This window comes from Paroedura picta, chromosome 14 (assembly GCF_049243985.1).
Source record: "Paroedura picta isolate Pp20150507F chromosome 14, Ppicta_v3.0, whole genome shotgun sequence".
Classification (NCBI taxonomy): Eukaryota; Metazoa; Chordata; class Lepidosauria; order Squamata; family Gekkonidae; genus Paroedura; species Paroedura picta.
The window spans coordinates 39,615,145-39,639,100 of NC_135382.1; the positions used below are offsets into that span (position 1 = coordinate 39,615,145).

Here is a 23,956-nt window from a genome sequence, read left to right on the forward strand (position 1 = left end):
TCCTGGCTGTTGTCTCCATAGCCCACTCTGCCCCATAGGGTCTCCAGGTTTTTTTGTTCTTGAGTTCAAATTCCAGAGTTCTTTGAATACTTGTCTCTTAAAAGCAGAACAATAGAAAAACAGGCAAGCACAATTTGTCACATGTGGGAGTCTTTGATCAGCTGATGCTAATGTGCAAAACCAAAAGACTTTCTAATCTTTTGTAGGATGTTTTTTCGGTGCCTAATAAATGTGAACCACCCGGTCATGGTTGCAGGCATGGTTTGATCCAAACTCTGTTATGTTTCCCTTTGTCAAGAAGTTCTTTTTTCGTGGGGCTGAGAACTGAACAGGTGATGATCCCTGAATGAGGGACCTATTAGCAGATCCTGCCTTGCTTCACTAGTCTGTTTCAAGATAATTCACTGAGTAGTTCTGGAGTTGAATCTGTGCCATTCCCAAAATGCACAAGTGGGAAACAGGTCAGTTTTTTGTTCTCCTTCCTGTGGAGAAGTAGGTCTAACACGTGGAAGCTTCTAGTGCCATAGATCTGCAAGACTTTAAGGTGTCACATGACTCCGGGTTGCAGTCTTTTAATTAGATTTTTCTGTGGCTTTAGCTCGTAACAGGAATGGAGTAAAGCATAAAGAAATCTGCTCTGCAGAGTATCTGTTCCATTTAGCAGGACATGCTTAATTTCATTCAAAGTTTGTTCCCCCCTCACCCTGAAGATATATATGCATTCTCACAAATCCCAGCAAACAACTCCGCGTTGGTTTAAATGTACATTTTTTAAAAAGGCAAAATATTGACCCTAGGAATGTCCTCTGGGGATCCTTCTGGCTCATGCTTATTTTAAAAGCGGAGTTGTGGGATGTTTGTATGTCATATATTAAAAGCAAGCAGGGGTTTGGAAGAGAGCCCGAAGGAGAGGAAATAAGTTTATTTGCCCACATGAAGGTTTGGGCTGCATGTTAACACTAACCACTGTATTGTAGGCAAGGAATGGTGAAATCTGCCGCTTGTGGAAAATGTTATATGTTCAGTATGATAGTTCTTACCAAAACAACAGCTAATCAGCATAGCGACAGCCATCAGCTAGATCCCTGGGTATCCTAAAGGCAGGCAAGGAAGCATTGCAGGGGCCAAGATTTGCTGGCCTGGGTGCCGAGGGGTCCCCCGAGATGTATTTTGAGGAATGTGGGGCAGGTTGACACCAGGCTAAGCAAGGCCTTGACCTGTTTTCTTTGGCTGTCAGACGCAGCCCAAGTGTTGAGGAGCCAGGCTCATTTTTCCCCACTCTTTAGGGTTTCATATTTTAACCAAATGTTCTAATTACTGCTACCACAAAACCTAAGCCTAGCCACTTAACGATTTCTTGCACATTTATTAAAGTGGTAACAAAAGTGCTGCAGTATGTAGATAAATACAGGGGTACCACTGGTTATCACCATCACAACAAAAAGCTAACCTCTAGCCTAATTTCTCTTAATTCCTTTATTGCTTTAAAAATCCCTATTGCATTGAATATTAAGAGGTGCAATCCATTTACACTGACATGGTTTTGTTTTTTCCCCATCACTCTTCTGTCTGTTTACATTCATTGAGTATTGATTGTCTGTGGGGAAGGGGATGCACATATGCTAAAGCATTGCAGCCCTTGATCAACCTCAAGGGGGCTGTGCACTCCCAGTTAAAGTATATTTTTATCCCATCACTCTACAATTAGGGGTTGTTCCTAGTGGACTTGTCTCGCCCCTTATTGCTTGCCTCTTTCCCCACATTAGAGCACTCTCTCTAATCCCCCCCTCCCTGCCCCAAATTTGAATTCTTTTACCTGATTCCAGTGGCATACCTCGCATATTTGACGCCCAGAATAGATCTTTTTTAACACCCCGCCTTCCAAAAAAAATCAAAATCTGTATGACAGAATAGTCCAGGTCAGGGCTCAAGGGGGGCTTACTTCCAGTGAACTTAGTGGTGCTTATAACAACGTTACCACCATTTCCCAAGATATTTATGTAGATTTTTATACCGCCCTTCCATACGGCTCTGGGCGGTTTACATAACTTATCAACTAGAATATTTGCTGGCTCTTGGACAGTTCCCATCCTTGTAATAAACTCGTTCTAAACATAGGAGCTTTTACCTTCCACCAGGTATGCCCTGGTATGCCCTTCTCACCAGGTATGCCCTTCTCATGTGCAAGATGGGGCTTGATTGTGTTGGTGTGTTCCTGTGATGAGTTTTGGCATGGAAGACAGTCGCCTAGATGAGGAGCATTTTGGAAATCTCACTCGACCCTGTAATGAGCTAGCGGGGGAACAAAAGAGCTGGTAGCGATCCAGTCCACCGAGCAATTTAAATCAAATCCATGATACAGGCAATAAATAAAAATAGTTCAAATCCAGCCCTGTTTTCTCTTGATGTGGGAGGATGGTTGGGTTGGGCTCCATCCAAAGAAGGGCCCCAACCATGGTTTAATTATCTTCCGTTCCCCTCTTGCATAAAGAGGACTGACTCCCCCCCCCCCCCATTGGAATTTCTTCCAAGCAGACCCATCCTGGGGAATGGAAGAAAGGAAAGGAAATACGCTGGGCTGCTGGGCAGAGGAGGGGGCACACATTGCCCGTCTCTGCCCCAAAAGCCGTGCATTGGGAGGCCCCCACACCTTCCACGGTGGCCTTTTCCTGGGCGTGGTTGAAGCCAAGCTGCGCTGCATGGGAGGGGGGCCTGGCAGGAAATTCTTGAACATTTTCATATCCCTACGAGTTTTAGAAAGAGCCATCATGTCACAGCTGATTTGTGGCGGCCACAGTTTCTTTCAAGGCAAGAGGCTTTCAGGGGAGGCTTGCCCTGGCCTGCCTCTGCATCAGGAGCCTGGGCTTCTCTGAGGGTCTCCCATCCAAAACACACCCAGGGCTGACCCTGCTTAGCTTCCAAGATTGGGGGAGATGCGGATCCCCTGGGCCGCCCAGATCAGACTCGGAAGCTTCAATACTCTTATATCAGCCTAGGTATGTAGTAGGTCAAATACTTTTTTATTCCACCATTCCATCCACACAAATAGCACAACAGCACAAAAAATAAGCGGGCTAAAAACAGAGCATCTGCAGCCATGAACGGCATGAAGCACATCTGAGAATCAAGAGAGAGTCACCAGCTGCTTGGGGCACCTAGCCCCCCCCCCCAAAAAAAAACAAGTCCAGTGAGGTTTGTCGAAGATCACACACACACACACACACACACACACACACACACTTGTCCTGTCCTTCCTCCTGTCCAGCTGCCCCAAGATATTAATTAGGGTGGTTCTGTGCTCAAGTGACTGAGCAAGTTGACAGCTGTCACCAGGTTTCTGTTAGTTTTCTGAAAGTAACTGGAGTGGAGTGCTGGGCAGGAAGATCAGTTCTCTCCCACATTTCTTTTGGCACACTGGCTTTAAAAATGTTTCGTTTTATGCACAAGGTATCAGTTGCTGCGGTCTGGGCCGTCCTTCCCAGAACCAGCTCCAGCGTATATGTTTTGATTTGTTCTCCTGACATGGGTGGCAGATGAAGCCGCTGGAATTATTCAGCCAGATCTCTTTTCTGGAAAATATGGGTCTTTTTTTTTTCTAAGTTGTATGATGTTCTCTCTCTAGTATTTTCATTTGCAGAAGTATTCATTCAGAAGTTCAAATGTAGCTCCGTTAAGCCCCAGTATTTCCTGAGCTACATTTTAAACTCTGAGAAATGGAAGAGACACATAAATGATTTCCTTTCCTGCCTCCTGGAAGAGCTCTTCCCTTTGCGTTTCTGAGTGAGTCTTGGTTCTGGACATCCTCCTATCACCTGAGGGCAGATAATCCTGCTGCATCTGTGCCTCAGAGTAGTTGGATCACTCATAGCTGCCACTATTAGGAGCCATTTGGAGGACGGCAAAGACAGACCAGTGAATCTTTCAGAGAGGCTGTGTGCCACCTCTTCAGTTGACGGTTATACTGGATTAACTGGTGTCTTCCAGTCCAGAGTGTAAGAACTCCCGCAATACCTTAAAGCAGGGGGAGTCAACCTGTGGTCCTCCAGATGTTCGTGGACTACAATTCCCATGCGCTTGCTGGCAGGGGCTCATGGGACTTGTAGTCCATGAACAACTGGAGGACCACAGGTTGACTACCCCAGCCTTAAAGGATAAGGGAGGCCGCAGCACTTACATACATTTTATTTATTTCTTTAGTATTTATTGCCTCTTTATCCTGCCCTTTGGCCCGGGAGCTGGGGTTCCATGCATCAGCTTTCCCCCCATCTTTTCTTTGCAGCAGCCTTGTGTGAGGCAAGGAGGCTGACAGAGAAAGGTTGCATAATAATCTTTGTATCTGGGGCCTTGCCAGTTCCTGCCAGTCCACTCTGCCCCGCTTTCATCTTGGTGCAGGCTGGTATTGAGCCATTACCTGGTGACCCTTGGACAATCAGGGAGGCATGCCATTACTGCATGCGGTCTCCCTGCGTGATCTAGCAGAGCGACAGCCTTGAATGGGGGGAGGAAGGAGTGACATCTTAGACTGGAGGAACTCTGGGTGGCAAGCAGGGAAGCACCCCTAGTTCAGCTCTCTTCTAAGCTCTCTGCGTGGAGGTAATGCAGTTGCCAGGTGTGCTGCCAAATGCAAACGAACCAGCTCTGCCCCACCCAGCGGTTGGCCTTCTCCCGGAGCAGGTGACTCTGAGCAGGCCCAAGAGGCTTGCCTTCCTTTGGAAGCCACTGATTGAGTTCAGATGGTGAAGGAAAAGCCACTTTTGACCCGCTGGCTTTAGCCCCTCCCCATAAACCTTTCCAGGATTAGGCCAAGATTATTCTGAGTGGCAGCACAGAAAGTTAAAAATGGAAAAAATGATGAGGCAACAACTTGCGGTTTTGCCTTTGGGCTGAAGAACATTCATATTTTCACAGTTTGAAAGTGAACACCCCTCTCTGAAAGAATTACTTTTGTCTGACAGGTTTTCTGTCCTGATTTTCCAAGGGAGCTTTCCCTCCCTCTTCCCAAAATAGACTGCAGAGATACATTGCAGGGGAATACAGATGAAGTCAGGAACTTCTGATTGGGTAGAGATGGGAGGGCTGAAACACTTTGTGTCGAAGGCAAAAAAACATGGGTCAGTCCTTGAAGTAGGCTTGCACACAGGCATGGATGCCCAACAGCCTCTCTCTTCCTTGTTTTAGATTCCTTAGCCAAGCTGGGGCTTAAGGTGAGGGCTGGAATCATCTCCACAGTCGGCGTGGAAGTGTCTGATTATTCGTATGTGGGTTATATACCGCCATCGTCCTCCCTCCCCCTCTTCTTATACGCTTATTAATTACGTATTGCAGAAACTTCCAAAATGGCAGTCGTTTAATGAGTAAGGCGATTTCTTTATGTGATCATTCAATTTTGGTGCAAGCTCAAGTGGCTCCTGCAGGGGCTGGGGGTTGAAATGGGAACATTTGATAGATTTTGGACACACAAACTGACCAGCTGTTAAGTTGTGTAGTAGTTTTGAACAGCATGTTGGAAACATGAAGTCACAACTGGATGGACTGGAGATAATCATTGAGTTGAAACAGGGGGGTGGGATGAAACCCCCCTTCCAAATTGGAATCTGTGCTAATGAATCTGGAACCCTGTCTAGGTTAATAAAACAGAATTGGTGGAAATAGGTTACATGAGCAGATTAAAAATTTCATTTCTCACATCTGGGTGAAAAGGTGCCGTAAAATTTTCCCCCTTCTTGGAAGTATTACGGAGTCTCATTAATTTGAGAAGATAGAGTTAGAGTCCAACAATAAAGAAAGGTGTAATTATAGGACCTGCTCATGCTTTGGACCGTGAACCAGTATCTGGGTCTGTTCCAAGCTGATGACACACGTTGTGGAACGTTCTACGCCGTCTTTTTAAAAATTTTACTTGGTTTTCGGCATATTTTCACCTTCTCTTCTCTGTTTTCCAGAGAGCGCTCAAAGTACGACATCGGCCCCAAACGAGATCCAAGCAAGCCAGCCACAAGCTCTGCACTATGCTTTGGCCAACGCCCAGCAAGTCCAGATCCATCAGATAGGAGAGGATGGACAAGTCCAAGTAGTATGTACTCATTCTGTACAATTGCTTTCAGTCCCCAGAGCAGCTCGGGTTGCCATCCTCCAGGCGGGACCTAGAGATCTCCAGCTGTTGCAGCTCCTCTCCAGACAATAGGGATCAGTTGCCCTGGAGGAAAGGCTGCTCTGGGAGGTGGACTCTGTGGCCTTGGACCCCTAAAATCTCCAGGGCTGGCAACCCTGAGGTTAATTTTAATTGCGCCTATTTGCAGATTAGCATTAACCTCACAAATCTGGGCCCCACTGACGAAGACTTCTTTTGCGGCATTTGTTGCTGCTGCTGCTGTTGTAAAGGCAGTTTTTTCAGCTGGCATGCATAAGGGCCATTTTGAACAGACGGATGAATTTGCATGCAAACGACCATTTAAGTCTCCCAGTTGTTCCTTCTCCTTGAAGCGCTCAGTCAACATTGATTATGCATGTGCAGCCTGCTCCCTCCCCGAGAGCTAGCAATCTGGAAATCCATTTGAGATTAATTTATCCTCATTTTTTCCAAAGTACATTCTGAAGCATTTTTCGACATCTGTTAGCTGAATTCCTTACATGTGTATCCATTTAAATTCATGTATATAAGCAAAGCTTATAAACATTGACATTAAATTCCTTTTCAAAAAGTTTAAATAAAGTTAACACTTTGACCCCAAAAGCCGCAGAAGGCAGGAAGTTTAAAAGTTAAGTGTGACACCCCCGCCCTGCCTCAAGCTTGTGTGTTTCTTGAAAAGATTGCCTGGTGGGTCATCGGAAAGCTTGCCCTGGCTTCTGTAGCTTTGTTTCAAAATATTAAATCAAGTGCAATGTTGCATGGGAGTTAAATATGTTCCCTACAGTTCGGTGGAGGGAATGCATAGTTTCCCAACCTGTATTTTCATAAGTTTCCAGATACCTGCAGTTCCCTTTGCATTGGTAGATTTGATTGAAATCCATCGTTTTTTGTCCAACGCATTTGTATCTCTTTGGCAATCCACCACATAGCTGGCTGTGGCTTGGTTCTGCCCCCAGTGTCTGTTCTCAGCTCTTCCCAGTTGGTGGGAAGGCTGAGGTGGACTTGTAGGATCCCTGCTTTGCACCTCTGGCACAGTTTCTGGCATTGCCCATGAAAGGATCCTGGGTGGTGGGGAAGGACCCTTCTCTGCCTGAGATCTTGGGGAGCTGCTTGCAGTCAGAGTAGATTGCCATGAGTCAGAGAGACCAGTGGCCTAGCTGGATGCAAAGCAGCTGCAGAGGTGCCCTGCCCCTGGTTTCTAAAAGTACCATTTATGAACTGTGAACTAGGGGTTGGTTTTCTGCTCCAGCTTCACTTGAGGCCCTGGGTTTCTAAATTTATTTCACAGTATATATCCCGGACTTGAAACTCACAAAGCAGCTCTTGGCAACAAAATGATAAAACTACACATTAAAATCTAAACACGATACGAAACTAGCAGGATGAAATTGGCCTTTCAGAAGGCATGATATAAGTGGGATTGCTGGCCCCGACCCAACCCCAGTACCCGTGAGTGGCACGCTTGCTCCTTCAGGGAGACCAGGGGAACCTCTCACCCGGAGAGCCGTGCCGGGATTGAACTTCTGTTTGTGACCCGCCATCCAGCCTACGGTTGATGCAGGATACTAGTTTAGGAGGTCTTCCATTGAGGCTCTCTCCCAACCCTCTGGAAAAGCAGAAATGGAGCCAGATGTCATCAGTATACCCCTGTCCCTGGATGACCAAGCCTAGTGGTCTCTCCTAGACCAGGGGTGGCCAAACTGTGACTAGCAGGGGCTCATGGTAACTAGTCTGTGGACATCTGGAGAGCCACAGTCTGGCCACCTCTCTTGTAGCTGTTAAACAGCATGGGGGACAGGATGGTGTGCCATGTGCCAGAGGGTGAGCAGAAATCACCCAGGGCCCCCTTCTGGATCCAGTTTGGGAGGTAGGAGCAGTTCCAGCGTCCACCCAGAGGGAATTAACAGGATGAATTTTGAAGCATTTGAAGCATTACCTGGTGGGGGAATTAACGGCTTTTTCTTTGAAGTCCGGCCCCTGATCTGCAAAGGGCCTCATCGGGTTATTTATGTTTTAAAGATTCTCCTTGGACGCCAGTAAGAGTTTAGTATTGTGAAGGGAAAGCGATTCTAATCTCAACATGGATTGGATCCGTGGTCTAATTTTATATACAGTCCCTATTGTCGTGTGTGATACTTTTCAGTGTGCCGCTTCTCCCTATAAATAGACCATTTCCTTCCAAAGGAAATGAAAGTGTTTGAAATAGAAGGATCTCTGTTTCTTTGAAATTCATGTGCAATTGTTGGTGCACTATAATATAGGAAGAGCCTTTGACAGGATTCCAAATGAATATCTTTAATCTCGGTTTCATACACAGGCGTATGAAAATGAACACAAAAGAGTTTTTAAAATCAAAGTAGCATCCAGTTTACCAGCAGGTAAATTTTTCTCGCAGAGGGCCAGATAGGTTTCATGAGGACGTTTTTTCGCTTTCCCTAATCACTTTTTCTTTTCTTTAATCAAGTGATATGTTTGATTTGCTTTCTGAAGTAGTTGCAGAGGTCAGCGATGTGTAGCAGTGGCTTTTATTAAAACCCTTTGGGCCGTATATTCTGCTAGCATTGATTGGAAGGCTGACCTTTGGGGCCAGTGGGGTGGGCCGAAGGGGGGGCGCTTTTGCATCAGAATAGGAATCTAAACCAAGGGCGTGTGTCTTCTTATACTCAACTGTGCCATATGTCTATTCTGACTGTAGTTATTCAACGGTGCCATGTCAGTTGAGGTTTTCACATGTCATTTTTACAGTTTGACAAAGCCTTGGTGTCTCTATTGGGCATTGTCTCTCATTTCTTCATGATATTTATTGAACAAGTACCTATTGGGTGGCTAGTGGAATTTGCAGCACAGGGGTGAAAATACAAAATGTATAGCTAAAATTTGTACATGCTCAGAAGGGCTAGGCTGGATGGTTCAGATCGGCATCATCCAGCTTTTCCTGTCCCCAAGGCCTATGTGGGCTTTTTAGATGAACTTATCCTGATACCACTGTTGTTGGAATGTTCTTGGACATTCTGTGACCCCGCTGTACCTCCAGAAAATCTGGTGTGTCTTACTGGCCTTACTGATAGCACTGTGCTTTGTGTTTTTAGGTTTGCCTGAAGCAGTGCTGGGTGGGTGGGTGGGTGTGGTCTACTGAAGCAAAAACTGGGGTGGGGGTCAGAAGGCAGTTGGCCCCATGTTGTCCAACCAGACAATCCAGAACTTTCGCTATTGTTGCAGTTGTACAGGAGGGGTATACAGTTGCTCCGTAGAGACATTATAGGAAGTGTCAAAAAAGGGTTTTGTTTTTTTCCTCGGGAAGGGACCAAGCTCTACTACAGAGCCAGATACTCAGCTTTTCAATGCCTATTTTGCAGGCTGTGTATCAAGACGGTCCGGTCCTACTACAATAGCAATTTACTTAGTATTCTCTGCTCACTTTGAAGGCAGAACAGTGCCAATATGGTAGGGGGAGCTAATATCCCGTGCCCATTTGACCACAGAATTTGGCTAAATCTGTTCCTCTGGTTCTGACTGATGCTTCTTGGTCTTTCTTTCTCTTTTTTCTCCTCACGGATCCCACAGGGTCACCTCCACATCGCCCAGGTGCCGCAAGGAGAACAAGTCCAGATCACGCAAGACAGCGAGGTGAGCCGCTGACCCACTGGCAGGCCATGCTGACGAGATGAGCCATTGGTGTGTCAGGACCTTCATGCTCAGCGTAGCTAAAATTAACCGAGACCCTCTGGAGTGAGTTCATCCCTTGGCAAAGCTCAGCCTATGCAGGCATCACTCCAGTGAATGGAAGGTGTTCAGGCTGCGACTGCAAGCCTGGCTTACTTGGTATTTTTATTTGGTTTACTGCTGAGCTGAGAATACAGCAAGAGCCCCTTCCGGTGATAGAAGTTTATTCTGGCAGATCTCCGCTCATTTACAAAGGACCATGTGGTCTGGGATGAGGGAAGAACCATAGAGGTGTTCTCTTAACAGTTGCTGAGAGCCTAAAGGAATCTTTTTGCTCCTTCTATTTGAAAGTTCTATGGGAAATTATCACCAAGGGTAATTTCAGATTGCATAGACATTTCTTCTCCTCCTTTTATTTCTTCCTTTATACTTCTAGACCAGAAGCTTTCCCCAAAACTCACTGTGACCTTCAGAAAGTCCTGTAACTGCTGCCTTCGTGCCTGCATGCATCTTTTTTTGCCTACAGGATCATAGAATCATAGAGTTGGAAGGGACCTCCAGGGTCATCAAGTCCAAACCCCTGTGGCCCTCCAGATGTCCATGGACTAATGCTGGCAGGGGCTTATGGGAATTGTAGTCCATGGAAATCTGGAGGGCCGCAGTTTTGACTACCCTTGGTTTAAACAATCGTGCTATGTACTGTGGTGCAGTTAATTACAAAAAGTGAATTTCCCAAAAAGAATCCACTGTGAGGAGCACGTGTAAGATCCAAATATGCATCTCTTTGTGAGGTTCTTCAATTCCTGGCTCGTTTACAATTGTTTATTCGTTTATTTTGCAGGGTAACTTGCAGATACATCAAGTTCACGTCGGACAAGATGGGCAGGTAGGAATGTACTCCTTGAGCGTCTCTGAGGTTTGCTATTTACCAGCAGGCATTGCCTGCAAACTGCTAAGGAATTTTTTCGCCGGGAATTTTTCTGCAGTTGACAGATTTGAGGTCTAAGCTACTTTATTGCAGACTTCTCTCTTTAGCGCTGATGTATCCTAAACGTCCTTGAGTTTTGGCTTCCTTGATGTTGTGCTAAATGAAAACGATGTTGCTCTTCTCTGTTTTGGTTGTCGGTGTGGCCAGATGTGGTCAACAAGCGCAGCAGACATGGGGATGCATGATGCTCGGATGAAAACAGACACTTGACTTAATCATCATCGTGAGAAAGAGAGGCTGTTCACATCTGCTTTAATTTATCTCAGTGACTTCAAAACTTTCTTGCTAAGTGGGTGTCTGGTTGGGGTTATGAGTTTGAAGTATTCTGCACATGCTCCAGGCAGCTTCCTTCTCCCCAGTGTCTTCTTGGTGCCATAAAAGACGTCTCAGGGCTGTGGCCCAGCTCTGTCCTGTGAAATGCTTTTGTTTTATCCTGGGAATTTATGGTCAAGGGGCGACAGTCAAGAGAGTGAATGCGCCACAGGGACTTTTAAGCCCAGTCCTTTGCATTCCGAAGTGCCGCGCTGTCTTTGGACCGTTCCAAACCGCAACAGAGCGTTGCGCCAGGGTGTCCTTTCTCTGGGGTTTCTAAATTTCAGCCTACATGGGGGATTGTGGGTTCCACTTCTTTTGCATTACGTTGCCACTTGTCTCCCCCCCCCCCCTCCCTCGGGTTTGAATTTTTTTTCATCCTGGTAGTTGCATTGAATTTAGGTCTTGTTTTTCTGGCATGATGATCCATGGAACCAGTGAAACCCTGCCAAAGAGAACTCTCTCTCTCTCTCTCTCTACCTCCACATGTGTTCTATTAGCTCGACGTTTTGTATTTCAGCGCACGTTTAATAAAAATACCAAACTGCAGAAATAATTAAACTTTCTATATTAACTAATGGGGCGTATAGGAATTCTGAGAACAATGGGAAGGGTTTTATACTTGGCAATAGGCATGGATTCCTAGAGGTCTCCTCGCTGTCTATCTCTGCCCTTGCTTGACCTCCTCCTAGTCGCCACTTCTTGATCCTCCCCTTGTGCTGAACTTCAGGGAGGGCCCGATCCCCGCAGGGCCTTGGTGCGTGCCTCCCACGCGGGGCATATGGAGCCACAGCCACAGTGTCCTCTGGGAGGAGGCAAGAGGAGAGCAAGCTGATTGCCTTAATCAACGCCTTTCCCTCCTTTTCTCTGAGGTTTCCATTGTGTGTCCCAGCACCAGCCCACCCTCACTATTTAGAAAGGGCTTAAAGTGATCCTAGGAAAACAGCATCTGGCTAAAGACTTCTGGCTTTGCAGCCCACTCAGTTTGCACTCAGATTCGGGCTTTTCCAGAAGCTGCACATTGTGTGCTGCTGGAATGGGGAGAAAATAGAAGTCTGGGGCAGCCTTTGAGTCTTCTGCTCTCTGGCATGGGCTGTCCTCGCTTCAGCGTCGGGATACGATCTGAAGCAAACGGGGCTGATTTTTCCGTTCTGAAAGAGCAATAGAGCACACCTGTCTTCACCAGGAGCACAGTTGATTAGGAACACCCTTTACAGACAGGGACACCCCTGAAGCATTTATTTATTTATTACATTTATATCTTGCCGTTCTCAGCGCAGCTGGCTCATGGTAAGTCAGAACAGGATCATCATATACATAAAACCATAAAACCAGTAAAATCCCCCTCCCAGCCTCCCTTCCCCCAAAATCTCCCTTCCCCAAGGGGTCTGGCCAGCAGAGGAAGGGGGCTCGCAGTAGCAAAGAAAAGCGTCTCACTTTGCAGAAAGGAGAAGCCGGAGCTGACTCATTATTTTGTCACTGAAATTTCTTTCCAGGTTATCCCCTCATTTCTTTCTGTCCTTGTGTGTAGTAGCCTGTGCCTACTGGAGCGCAGTAGAGTGTTCTGAGGCTGTATAAAAAAAGCCCCCCTTGCATCGCCAGGGCTTTCCCGTAAGCCACAGACCTTATTCCCGCTTTATTCCAAAATCCTCTGACACCCTCCCCAACCCCTCTAGCTGCAAACCTGTAATCCTTTTTTGCCTACGCTGTTATCTGCGGTGTTTTCTCCAGGAGGTTAAGAACAGGCTCAAGGTGAGTGAAGCTGCTCAGACTCCTGAGAGGGGCAGCTCTGTGGGATAAGAAAGCAAAGGGCCTACAGCTGGCTCATGTCCTTATCTGCACCCCAAGCAAAAGTGCCCTCTTTCTGTTGCTGTTGTGGCTGTTGTTGAAAAGCCAGGCTGTGGTGCTGCGTTTTCACTCAGGACTGGGAATATACTTCACATCCCTGAGAGCCAGCATCACATGCTTCGGTGCCAGATCTGCAGAGGGCTGAACGAATATTTTTAATTCTTGGGCACCAGCCCCAAATCTGCAGGCAACAGGCATCCTGGAAGCTGTTCTCAGGAGCCTTTTTGCAACTGGGCTCTTTCCAGCCCCTTGCTCCTTCCTTCACGGTCGCCAGAGTCAGAGCATTATCCAGAAATGATGCAAGGCTGTTCTGTCTGGGTACCGTGAGTCGTGATCGGTGTTTGAGACCGAGATGGAAAGCCAGAAAAATGCTTAGAGTTTCATGGAATTTGCAGGACAGTTTCTCACTAAATATTAGTTACTTACCCGAGGCTTTAGAGAGGAGACAGAACAGAAAATGCAGCGCATTCAAACACAGTTCGTGGTTTCTAAACCAAAATAATAATGTTGCCGAATGCCCCAAAGCAACAGAGATGAGTCTCCTTTCTAACCGTGCCACTTTCCCTTCGGATTCCAACTGAGTGGGTACCTTAATTTGCAAGAGGATATATATGTAAAATAATATTTTGACACACACTGTGGAAAATAAATTGTCATTGTAGTGCAGGAATATCAGACTACGGCTTATGTTTCAGCCTGTCGCAGCATTTCTGCCAGAGCTGCAAGAACTTTTCCTCTCTGGACGCCTCTTCCTTGCCTGTGACCAACAGAGGGCAGCGGAGCTAAAATCATTGCAAAGGACTTCTTTGAAAACCGGGGAGAAAAGCCGAGAGAAAGCATCTCGGCTGCCGACTCTGGTCCTCTCCTGGAGGGGGTTTGTAGGCTAACTCTTGCTGTGGGGACAGGGGCGTCCAGGAGGTGGTTGTTCCAGCTACATCGCTGACAGAGGCTCATTCTCCTTTTTGTGTACACGAAACCCTGGGCTTCTGCGCCAGCTGTGGAGCGGTCTGGAAAAGCCTGTTTTCCTGTTTCAGCACATCTGCTTTGAATAATCAAAGCAGAGAAACAAACAAGATAGTTTGAAGAAAAACAACAAAATGAAAAACTAAACTCCGTGCAGCTGGAAAGAAGGAATGGTTTGCCCCCTCTGTGTGTGTGTGTGTGTGTGTGTGTGTGTGCGCGCGCGTGTGTCTGAGGGAGGTGATATTCAAAGGAGACAAATTAGCACGGGACTCAGCAGTTGCAGATCAATTCTTGCAATGCAGACAGTTCTTGTGGCATTGGCCTTGCTTTTTGGAAGTGAAAATATTGATTTGAAGGGAGAAGGTGTAAAACAGAGTCATTGAATATGATGGACAGAATAATTTTCACATGAAATGCTTTGGGATTCTTTTTCTTCAACACAATAATTTATCGATGAACATCATAACTGGGTTTTCAGTGCAAGCCTAGGGGCATTTCTCTGGGAGTAAGCCCCACTGAATAAGTAGACTTCCTTCCCCAGATTGGAAGTTTTCTTGGACCTCTGTCTTGGTTGGCAATCGCCTGTTGCAATCCAGAATTCCGTAGGGTCATTCCTTGGCTGGCCAGGAACGTTACCTGACAGTGAAGTGAGCTGCACTCACTTCAGTGGCAGGCATTTGCACAGGTGAATGTGGAAAACCCTCCTAGAAGAAGAAGAATTGGTTCTTATATGCCGCTTTTCCCTACCCGAAGGAGGCTCTAAGCGGCTTACAGTCGCCTTCCCTTTCCTCTCCCCACAACAGACACCCTGTGAGGTGGGTGAGGCTGAGAGAGCCCTGATATTATTGCTCGGTCAGAAGTTTTATCAGTGCCGTGGGGAGCCCAAGGTCACCCAGCTGGCTGCATGTGGGGGAGTGCAGAATCGAACCCGGCTTGCCAAATTAGAAGTCCGCACTCCTAACCACTACACCAAACTGGCTCTCAGAGAGATGGAAAGAGATGGCAAAATCCTTCCTGTGACCCAACCTATCGCGAATCCAATGCGATCCACACCAATGGAGCTCACTGCAGGAACTAGCCTGGTGAAGCGTTCTGTAGGTTTTTCCGCTGGTGCAAGAGGAATTCATGTCCTCAATATAACCCCATTGTGGGTAGATTTTTTTGTCCGCCTGAGTCCCTTAATGTCCAGCATGGTCTTTTTTGGAGTTAAGAAACGCTGGCAAAACCTTTTTCTCTTCCTTAGAACTGGGCGGTAGTAGTTGTTGAATGAGCAGTCCATTTTAATGCGGCATTTTACAAGTTGCTGAAGCCATTTGCAGTTAAGATTTATAGGACTGTCCCTTGCTGTTTCAGGATTAAAATGGAATTCTATCTGTGTCAATACAGAGGATTCCTTTAAGTGTTTTTTTAAGGCGTGTTAAGAAGGCATCTCAAATGTACATATTTCTGCCCAGTTTGCAAGTCTTTTTTCTTTCTTTCCACATGCTATTTGTCATGGCAGAGAAAGCGCAGAAAGCACCATCCCCCGTCAGAATTTCTGCTTTTGAACAACCGCTCTGGGTGCCGTATAATGGCTTGTGATATTAAGTAGAATGTAAAATGTCTAGTACAGGTTATTAAATTTGATGGCCGTGCTGCAGGCTGCTTCGTGCCTTAATGGGAAGGGTCGTCAGTGCCAGCCCCAGAGAGTGATGGGCCAGGGTCGTCAACACCAGCTCCAGAGCGTGACTCACCCTGGAGAAGTTTTGGGCAGCTGGGCGCTCTGCGTGCTCTCCAGAACAGGTAACAGACGTTGGTGTCATATTCTGGCTGGAATGTGATTGGCTGAGTGTCTTTAGCTCGGAGCCCACCTGATCAACCAACACACTATCCAGAGAAGGGTGTGCTGGGTAGTGTGTGGCAGCCAGATCTGGAGACCCAGGTTCTTCCCCACTTGGCCACAGAAGCTCTCTGGGCAGCCTCAGCCTCACCAACTTCACAGGGTTGTTGTGAAGATGAAATGGAGAAGAGGAGAAATATATAAGTCACTTGGCTCCCCACTGGGCAAGCAGGCTATAAATGAAGACAAGAAAGATTAAATGGCCTTGGGATGAGAAGGTGTGGCTCTTAAGAGTGTCGGTCTGGTTTTTGGGAGACCCGTGTTTGAGTCTCCATTCGTACCATGGAAGCTCCCTGGGTGACTGTGGGCCAATCCCACTCTCTGAGTCTCACCTACCTTGCAGGGCTGCTGTGAGGATAAAATGGAGAAGAGAAGAATTGTGCAAGCTGCCTTGGGTCTTCATAGGTGGGGGGAAGGTAGGGTATACATGAATCAAATATCAATAGAACAGGTAATTAGAACTGATAAGCCGCAGCATGTTGACTGATTGCAGCTCTTCATGTCCATATAAAAGCTTTTATGATTGCTTTTGGATTCCTTGGGTAAATTATTACTTGAGCAGAAGTTTTCATCTTAGTATTACTGTTAGTAATTTTTTGTTTCTCTTTGGTGGGGTAAACTTTTGTGTATTGATCTGAACCTTGAAAACGATGGTACCTGAAGTGCCTGGGAGAAAAGGTAACTCTAAGAAAGAAGTTTTGTACATTTATTTGTAGGCCTGCCTGCCTGCCTTTCTCCCACACCATTTGGGGCCCCAGGTGGGGTGCAGCGGGAGTCTGTTGCGAACAAGGCAGAATGCCTTTGGTGGGAAGGGATTGGAAACCCACCAGAGCTCCGTTTTGGGATCAGGGGCTCCTGTGCTATTAAGCACCCGGGGCTCCCGGAGAAAGGAAGGCTCATATCCTGCTGGTGCTAGTTTGGGAGGTGCTCCAGAGTGACTGCAGAGTCCTGCAGAGTAGCTTCTGGCGGCTCTGGGACAAACTTTCTGGGAAAGGGTAATTTCCTTTGTCTTCCCTTCTGCATTCCCTGAAGAGGATATGTTATGCTATTAAAATTCCACCCGTGCAGCCGGGAGTATTTACGGCGCTTTAAAGGATCTGTTCTTGACTTAGAGTATATTGTGTTCTTTATTCACCCAAATCTTGTTTTAATATTGCTGTAAACTTAATAAGGAGCCATGCGATAAGGCAGGATAATCTTTTAAAATGAAGAGGAAAATAATTTTCTTTGCCTTTCGAAGGTGGTGCCGTCATCTTATTACAATTTTTTTGTAATGAAAAAGTCTTCCGTGTAGAATAGCAATGACTTCAAAGCTATCTTTCTAAGGAAATCTAGCCCTAATCTATGGAAATAATTCTTTTCTCACTTTCCTTTTAAACACTCTTCATTTGTGATTCTCTGATTATCTGATGGGAACTCTAGCACTCTGTGCTTGGCTAGCAGCTGCCTCATTCTGCCTGTTCAGAAATCTCGCGTCCCTGCTAGGCCTTCCAGATGTCGAGCTCTCTTCTCTCCCTTCCAGCTCCCATCGTTTTGGTGCTTTCTGACCTCCTTTGGGTAGTGAAAAGTGAGGTGCGAAGCCAACTCTTCTTGCTGCCTAATGCTGCTGCTAGATGCTAAATCTAATAAATCTAATAAAACAATAATGCTGGTGGCCCAGTCCCTACCCGACTGCTTTTGCCCTTGGTGTTCCTGATGCATAGGCGGCAGCAGAAGGGAACATGCAACTGATGGTGCCCACAAATGCAGAGGAGGGGATGACAGAGTGTGTGACGACTTTTCCTCTCTAGCCAGATTCAGCCTCTGAGTGGAAGGAGAGAAGGACCTGCCTGGACGTGCCCACGGTTCGTGGACTGAACCTATATCACAATGGGAGCGTGTTCTGGCACGTGCTTCTCCCAAGTGTGTGGTTCCCCTACCAATGTGAACTCTGGAGTTTATTTGCATTTGGAGAGACGGAGCCGTGGGACTATCCCTGACTGGTGAAAGTCAGTGGAATGGAACGGCGCAGGAGGCCTTTGTTCTAATTGATTTTATTTAACCTAATTTGTACTCTTTGGCACAACTCCTGCGGCCTGTTTAAGTGCCCATAAAACTCAACTGGGTTTTTTTTTCCCATCTGCATTCCTTATAAAACAATTGTGTGCATATGTGTGCATTTGAAGTGGGAGAGGCTATATGAGGCACATGAACCCTTTTCACATTCATTGAAATAATAATATCGAATGCTCTAAAGATGAAGAACACTCTTCTCCCAACAGAGAGAACTGGCCAAGCAAACACCCTTGGACCCCATCAACAGCCCATCCTGGCGTCCATTTGCCTCCTGGCTTTCCGTAACAGCCGATGGGCTCCTTTCCCCTCTTAATTCAATCCAAAGACCAAGGGCATACTTTTCCCTTCAGGGTGGCGGCATTTCCTTTCCTTTTAAAATAATTCTTGGCTCGTCTCATCGCCACACCGTTTATATAATAATTAAATTTTATAAATTGCTCTATTTCCCTGGGTCCCCATGCTCCTGGAATGTCACAAAATATTTGTGTTAAAAGAACACCCGCTGCAGAGTAGAACAAAAGGCCAGCTTGTAAAAAAAAAAAAAAAAGCAAGCTTACTTTCTGAGTTGGTGCAATGTTTTAGTTCAGTATTTTGAGAAACGCTCATTAGAGCTGCACGAAGACAATATCCTCGTCTCAAAGAGCAGCAACAAAAGCCGTTCTGTTTTTCAGTCCAGCTCTCTCCGAAAAGCCTTCCAAGAGTCTGTGGCCTTTATTGAGCTCTTCCTTCCTTTGAGATGGCTGGCACAGCCTTGAGCCTTGCGAAAAATAGGTGTCTTCCTTTGCCTGTTTTGGGGGAAATGTTCAGTAAGCCTCAGTTAACGCCCTTCCAAGTCCAACAAGTTCATTGGGTTTAGGAGGATATAAACTCTATTTAGGATTGGCTTGGTTCCCAGCTCCAAGTTGGGGAATATCTGGGGACTTGGGGGTGGGGTGGAGCCTGAGGAGGGCAGGGCTTGGGGAGGGTCAGACTCCAGTGGGGAGTAACACCATGCATTTATTCATTCTTCTAGTAGGGCCGCAAATTCCATGCCCATTTGATTCATTGGCCTTGCAAACATCGTTTCGGTTATGGCTGCCCCTGTCTCTGTATGGCTCTAATTAAGCTGTAGGTAAGTGGGAGCTGGATTTTATCTTGCGTTCCAGAGGCCTATTAGATCCCCGAAATAGCTCAGATCTTCTGATTCAAACTGATTTGTAAACTACGGATCATCAGAGTTATTTCTGATAAAGCAATGAAGAGCGTATGGTCAGCCTCGAAGCCGTAAACTATTGGCAGCAGAAATTGGAACCAGCTGTTGCCCAGGAGAATGAAGCAAGAGCCTTTGATCATGTTGCCCTTTGCCCTCTGGATTACTTCTGTGGATATACAAATCATGAAATGAAATTGGAGGGTTTTTTTAACAAATGAGAGAGGCCTAGGGCCCATGCAATCAAACTAACGTTCCCAACAGTGATTGGAAGTGTTGGTTGAATTGGCAAACGAGGGTTCAGGCAGATTGTGGGGTTTTGGCTCTTAGGAATGGTGGTGCAGATGTGATGCTGTACCATGATTAGCTTCAAGGCTTATCGAAATTTGTACACAGAGAGGGAAAAGCAGTTGAATTTATGGAGAATTCATGATCTTTTAACCATGGTTAGGAGAGCAGGTAAGACTATGGCTGCCTTCTCACACGCTAAATATTGCACGTTAACAGTTGTTTGCTTGAACTTTTCCTTTCTTACAATAAAATCCAGTGAAAGTATTTTGAAAAGTGCCTTGTTTAAGGTGTGTGAAACAGTTCTCTGTGTGCATTGGACGAAAATCTTTGACTATCACGAGTCGTGTTCAAGGTGGTGTCTTGGGAGCTGTGTCAGTCCTCAGTTTCCAAGGAAGGAGATACATAAATAGAAGTCTTCTGTTTAAATGAAAATCTTCTATTTCAATAAACATTGAAGTTTTACAGCCCAGTTTTAAAAAGAGAGCTTGAAGACAGGTTTCAGGGTGGAGAGGTAATTTGGGGAGCTGTTCCAAAGTTTGCATTCCACAGTATTCATAAGAAGATTCTGGCTGTGAAAGGATCATTGCTAACCATAAGAGATTGTTTTCACTTGTTATTATAAAGCCATCAAATCAAAAACCGAACGTCTGCTCAGGAGGCCAATGATGGGTCGAGCTGAGGGCTGGGAAATGTGGACGGGTCACATTTGGGGAAACAAAGTGGACTGGTTTTTGTTAGCTGACTGGGCAGACGCACAGCAGTGCCAATATTTACGATGTCGTGTTTAGAAACTCCTCCTTTCCTTCCCATTTTATTTATTGCATTTATATTCCCCTTTTGTTCCGTGATGGAACTCAGGTTGGCTTAGGGAGGCCTTCCCTGCAGGTACCGACCAGCCTCAGCAAGGCGGTCACTCTCTTCCTACCCAGCCTCTAGACATGCCTTCCACCCAGAACTCTCCCCCATGTCCTTTGTTGCCCTGAACCTTCTGTGGATTGTGACTTCTTTGGAGATCGGAGCATTTTATTTTCTTTATAAAACACTGCTCACTTCTTCATATTAACTTAGATGTGTGTGGAGGTGGGAGTTTCTGAACATATTTCTAAAGGCCAAGGAACATCAGATACTACCTCACTCCCAAGGGAAGTGCCCACCAGGAAGTAACCTGCTGCTTTATGGAGAAATATTATGTACAAAGACAGTTTTAGTAGAAAGGGCTACAGCTTGGCCTTTGGCCTGTCACTGGGCTGGTAGTGGCAGTTCTCCCTTTCTGTGGCCTGTGGCCCACACCGCTGTAATGCAGGCCAGCATCCTTTCACCGACTGTGCCAGTGAATCTGGTCCAGATGTGCTGGCTGCTGCACTTCCCTTTTGAATAGGTGTTTATTTTTTAAAGCGGCCCTCTCTCTAAATTGCACACGGTCTAGCTGCTGCATCCTGGCTCTCTTTTGCCTCGTTGGAAGTGTCCTTTTTGTGCTGAGTGCGTATTGCATTCCTGCCCATCCCATCGCCCTGATTTTTTTTTAAAGATTTAAAACTAACAATGTAGCACCACTGCCAAAGCCTTACAGTACAGTACAAATATTGAACAAAATATACCACATTCCTAAATAGCTGTAAAGCTTAACAAACCCTTATGGCCTAGATGGCTTTTATTGTTACTGTATTTTTTAAAAATACATATATACAGAGATTATTGTTCTATCCTGTTGTTTTTATACAGTTTTTGTATTGTTTCCTGCCTTGGGCCCCAAGTTGGATCAGGAGAAAGGCTAGGGATATAAATATTTAAATCAATAAGTATTTGAGCCTTTAAGTATTTGAAAGGTTGTCACTTGGAGGAGGGCAGGATGCTGTTCCCATTGGCTGCAGAGGAAAGGACACGGAGTAATGGGTTTAAACTACAAGTACAATGATACAGGCTAGATATCAGGGACAAAATTTTCACAGTCAGAGTAGTTCAGCATTGGAATAGGCTGCCTAAGGAAGTGGTGAGCTCCCCCTCACTGGCAGTCTTCAAGCAAAGGTTGGATGCACACTTTTCTTGGATGCTTTAGGATGCTTAGGGCTAATCCTGCGTTGAGCAGGGGGTTGGACTAGATGGCCTGTATGGCCCCTTACAACTCTATTATTCTATGATTCTAATAAACATCCCATCAGTGGGAAATAGTGCCAACCTATTTGAAAACATTTCACTGGAGGCCTACTTAATCCCCGCCATTTACCCACCATCTAGGTTTGCTTGTGAAAAATCTAATGTGCTGAGCCATGGTGAGCCTATTTCCAGAATGAATTTCCCTTCCGGTTTCCCAGGGCCAGCTCGTCTGGGAGGCTTACCTGTCTGCCCTCTGGGGCTGTAATGAGAGAGCAGGTGTTCGACTAGGAGCTGGGAGACCCAGTGGTGACTTGAGCCGGTCACAGGCGCTCAGCCTAACCCACCCTGCAGGATCACAGTGAGGATAAAATGGAAGAGAGGAGAAACATTGGCTCCCCATTGGGAAGAAAGGCAGAATTTATAAACAAAGCAAATACAAATAAATAAATAACCATGTTGACTTGCACGGTGTAATCTGCCTTGAGTCTCAGAGAAGGGCAAGGTAGAAATCACGTAAATAGATAAAATGAACAGACTCGGGGTGAGGGTCTTTTCTAGCAAGTCTTCTACCCCAAGGACCCTCCTCGTGCAGGCCTTTGAAGAGGGGGGGGGCGTATAAATCTTTAAGGATGATTCCATGCCCCTGTTTCCCCTCCACAGCTACTTCCAAGGAGTCTTTCCTAACTAAGGACCTTCTAATTGCAGACAGCATGGTTTGAACGTGCAAAACTTGCGTTCTACCTGTAAGCCGCTGTCCCTCCCTGTGGGCCACAGCCATGTGCAGCGAGAGCAAAATGGAAACTACCTCCCGCCTCTGGCCACTCAGTTAAATACATCTAATAAATCTAATAACAACAATAACAACAACATCAATAATAGTGTTGCATACTGCATGAGCCACCTTTGCAGGCTTTAAAGCTGAAAAATGTTCCTTGTGTTACTTATGAAAATTCCCAGCCTTTGTGGGGGGGGGGGGGGGTGGAGGCAAGAACATTTCCAGCCCAGCATTAGTTTATGGCTTTTGGTCATGAGTCATTTGTGTCCCTGAAATGCATTTCCCTGAGAACTGCCTTCTGAAACTCTCCTGCTCCAGCCAGTCTTTTCTAATCAGAAATCTAATCTGCCAGATTTTATTAATTAAGCCACTAAGTTTTAGAGATGATCCCAGCCTGCAGAATATTGCACAAGAGCGTAAACAAAGACAACCCTGCGGGTGTGAGTCTCCGACGGTCTCCCAGCAAGGCTGGGAGTTATTGGTTTCACGTTCTCATCTTTGCTGTGGCTTTTCATTCCCATTGCTTTTGGGCTCATTGGAACAGTTGACCTGCATATGGAAGACCCCGTAAATGTCTCAGCACTCAAGGGTGGGCGGTGGGGAATGCTTTCTGGTTTCGAGGGCTTCTTGAAATAAAGCGGGACCCAAACCTGATGAGAAGAATGTGCAAGTCCCTGTTCTTTTCTTCTTCCCCTTGTTTTCCTCCTCCTTGGTTGCTTTTTGAATGTGTTCTCCGACATGTTTCTGTCACATTGGGAAAGATAGGATGTTTAGATTTTTATTTGACGCCTGCAAAACCCTGGACTAAACTTTGGATACGTCCCCCCCCACTTAATGGGGTTACGAAGAAATATTTCACTAGGAGTGGTTTCGTGGACAGAACTGGAAGTTCATCCAAGGTACAGTTGAAATGATTTGTTTCTAGGATGTACATTTAGCACAGGCAAACAGTTGTTGGCCCAGTTTGTAGCTTTAATGGTTGGGGAATTGTAGGGCTTTTTTGGATGCTGTGTTTGGGAGTATTCCCCACATCTGGGATTCATGGGGGCATTGCAGCATGTCAGCCATGCATCAAAGATCAAAGGACTTGTTGAAATGGGAGGAGCTTCCAGATTACACAATACTTAAGCACTGATCAAATTCTATGGCAGGAAGGTTCAAACCCTGGCTTGCAGCTCCAAGGCCACCATCTGTCTTGTAGAAATGTGGTGCTGGAAACTGCTACCAAGAATGCTTTTCTGTGTGCTCATGGAAATCTTGTTTGGAGTATAGAGCACACCACCGTAGGCCCCACCCTGTCCTCCGAGGTGCTTGCGGAATCAGTGCTCAAATGAAGTCTGCCTACCATTAAGGCTCTTGGTGCCCCATGGAAAGAGAACCAGCAAGAACAGACCAAAGCAAAGCTGATAGAGACCCCGGAGAATCCGATCAAGATGATAAACACCCAAGGGAAACCGGAGCCAAGATGGGAAGCAATCGGCGTTGCAGAGTAGTGGACTATTCCGAAAATCCACAGGCAGGAACTTGGAGGGAGAAGCAACAGAAGGCCAGAGAAAAAGGGAATGCCGAGGGACAGATTCTGAAGGGGCCAATGGGAATCCAGGCGGACTGTTGCTCCACACCAAGGTCTGGACTTCAACTGGACGTTCTGTAGGCCTTTTAGAGAGAACAAAGCCTTCTGCTGGTGGACATGGAGGAAGTTCTGTAGGTTCCTTCTGATTGCTGCAGGAGCCAAGGAATCACAGCTTTCTCAACTGGAGCCTACAATG

The 23,956-nt window shown here is 46.2% G+C and overlaps 1 protein-coding gene across 3 annotated transcripts in view; it reads left to right on the forward strand.

The window, feature by feature from the left end:
- The window catches only part of BANP (BTG3 associated nuclear protein), a 120,885-nt gene that overhangs the window by 59,039 nt on the left and 37,890 nt on the right, over window positions 1-23,956 (forward strand). For all 3 annotated transcript variants that reach the window (XM_077310010.1, XM_077310009.1, XM_077310008.1), the window contains 3 exons: window positions 5,943-6,073; window positions 9,695-9,757; window positions 10,635-10,679. In XM_077310010.1, coding sequence (XP_077166125.1) covers window positions 5,943-6,073; window positions 9,695-9,757; window positions 10,635-10,679 — 239 coding nt within the window. The remainder of the gene's footprint in view (window positions 1-5,942; window positions 6,074-9,694; window positions 9,758-10,634; window positions 10,680-23,956) is intronic.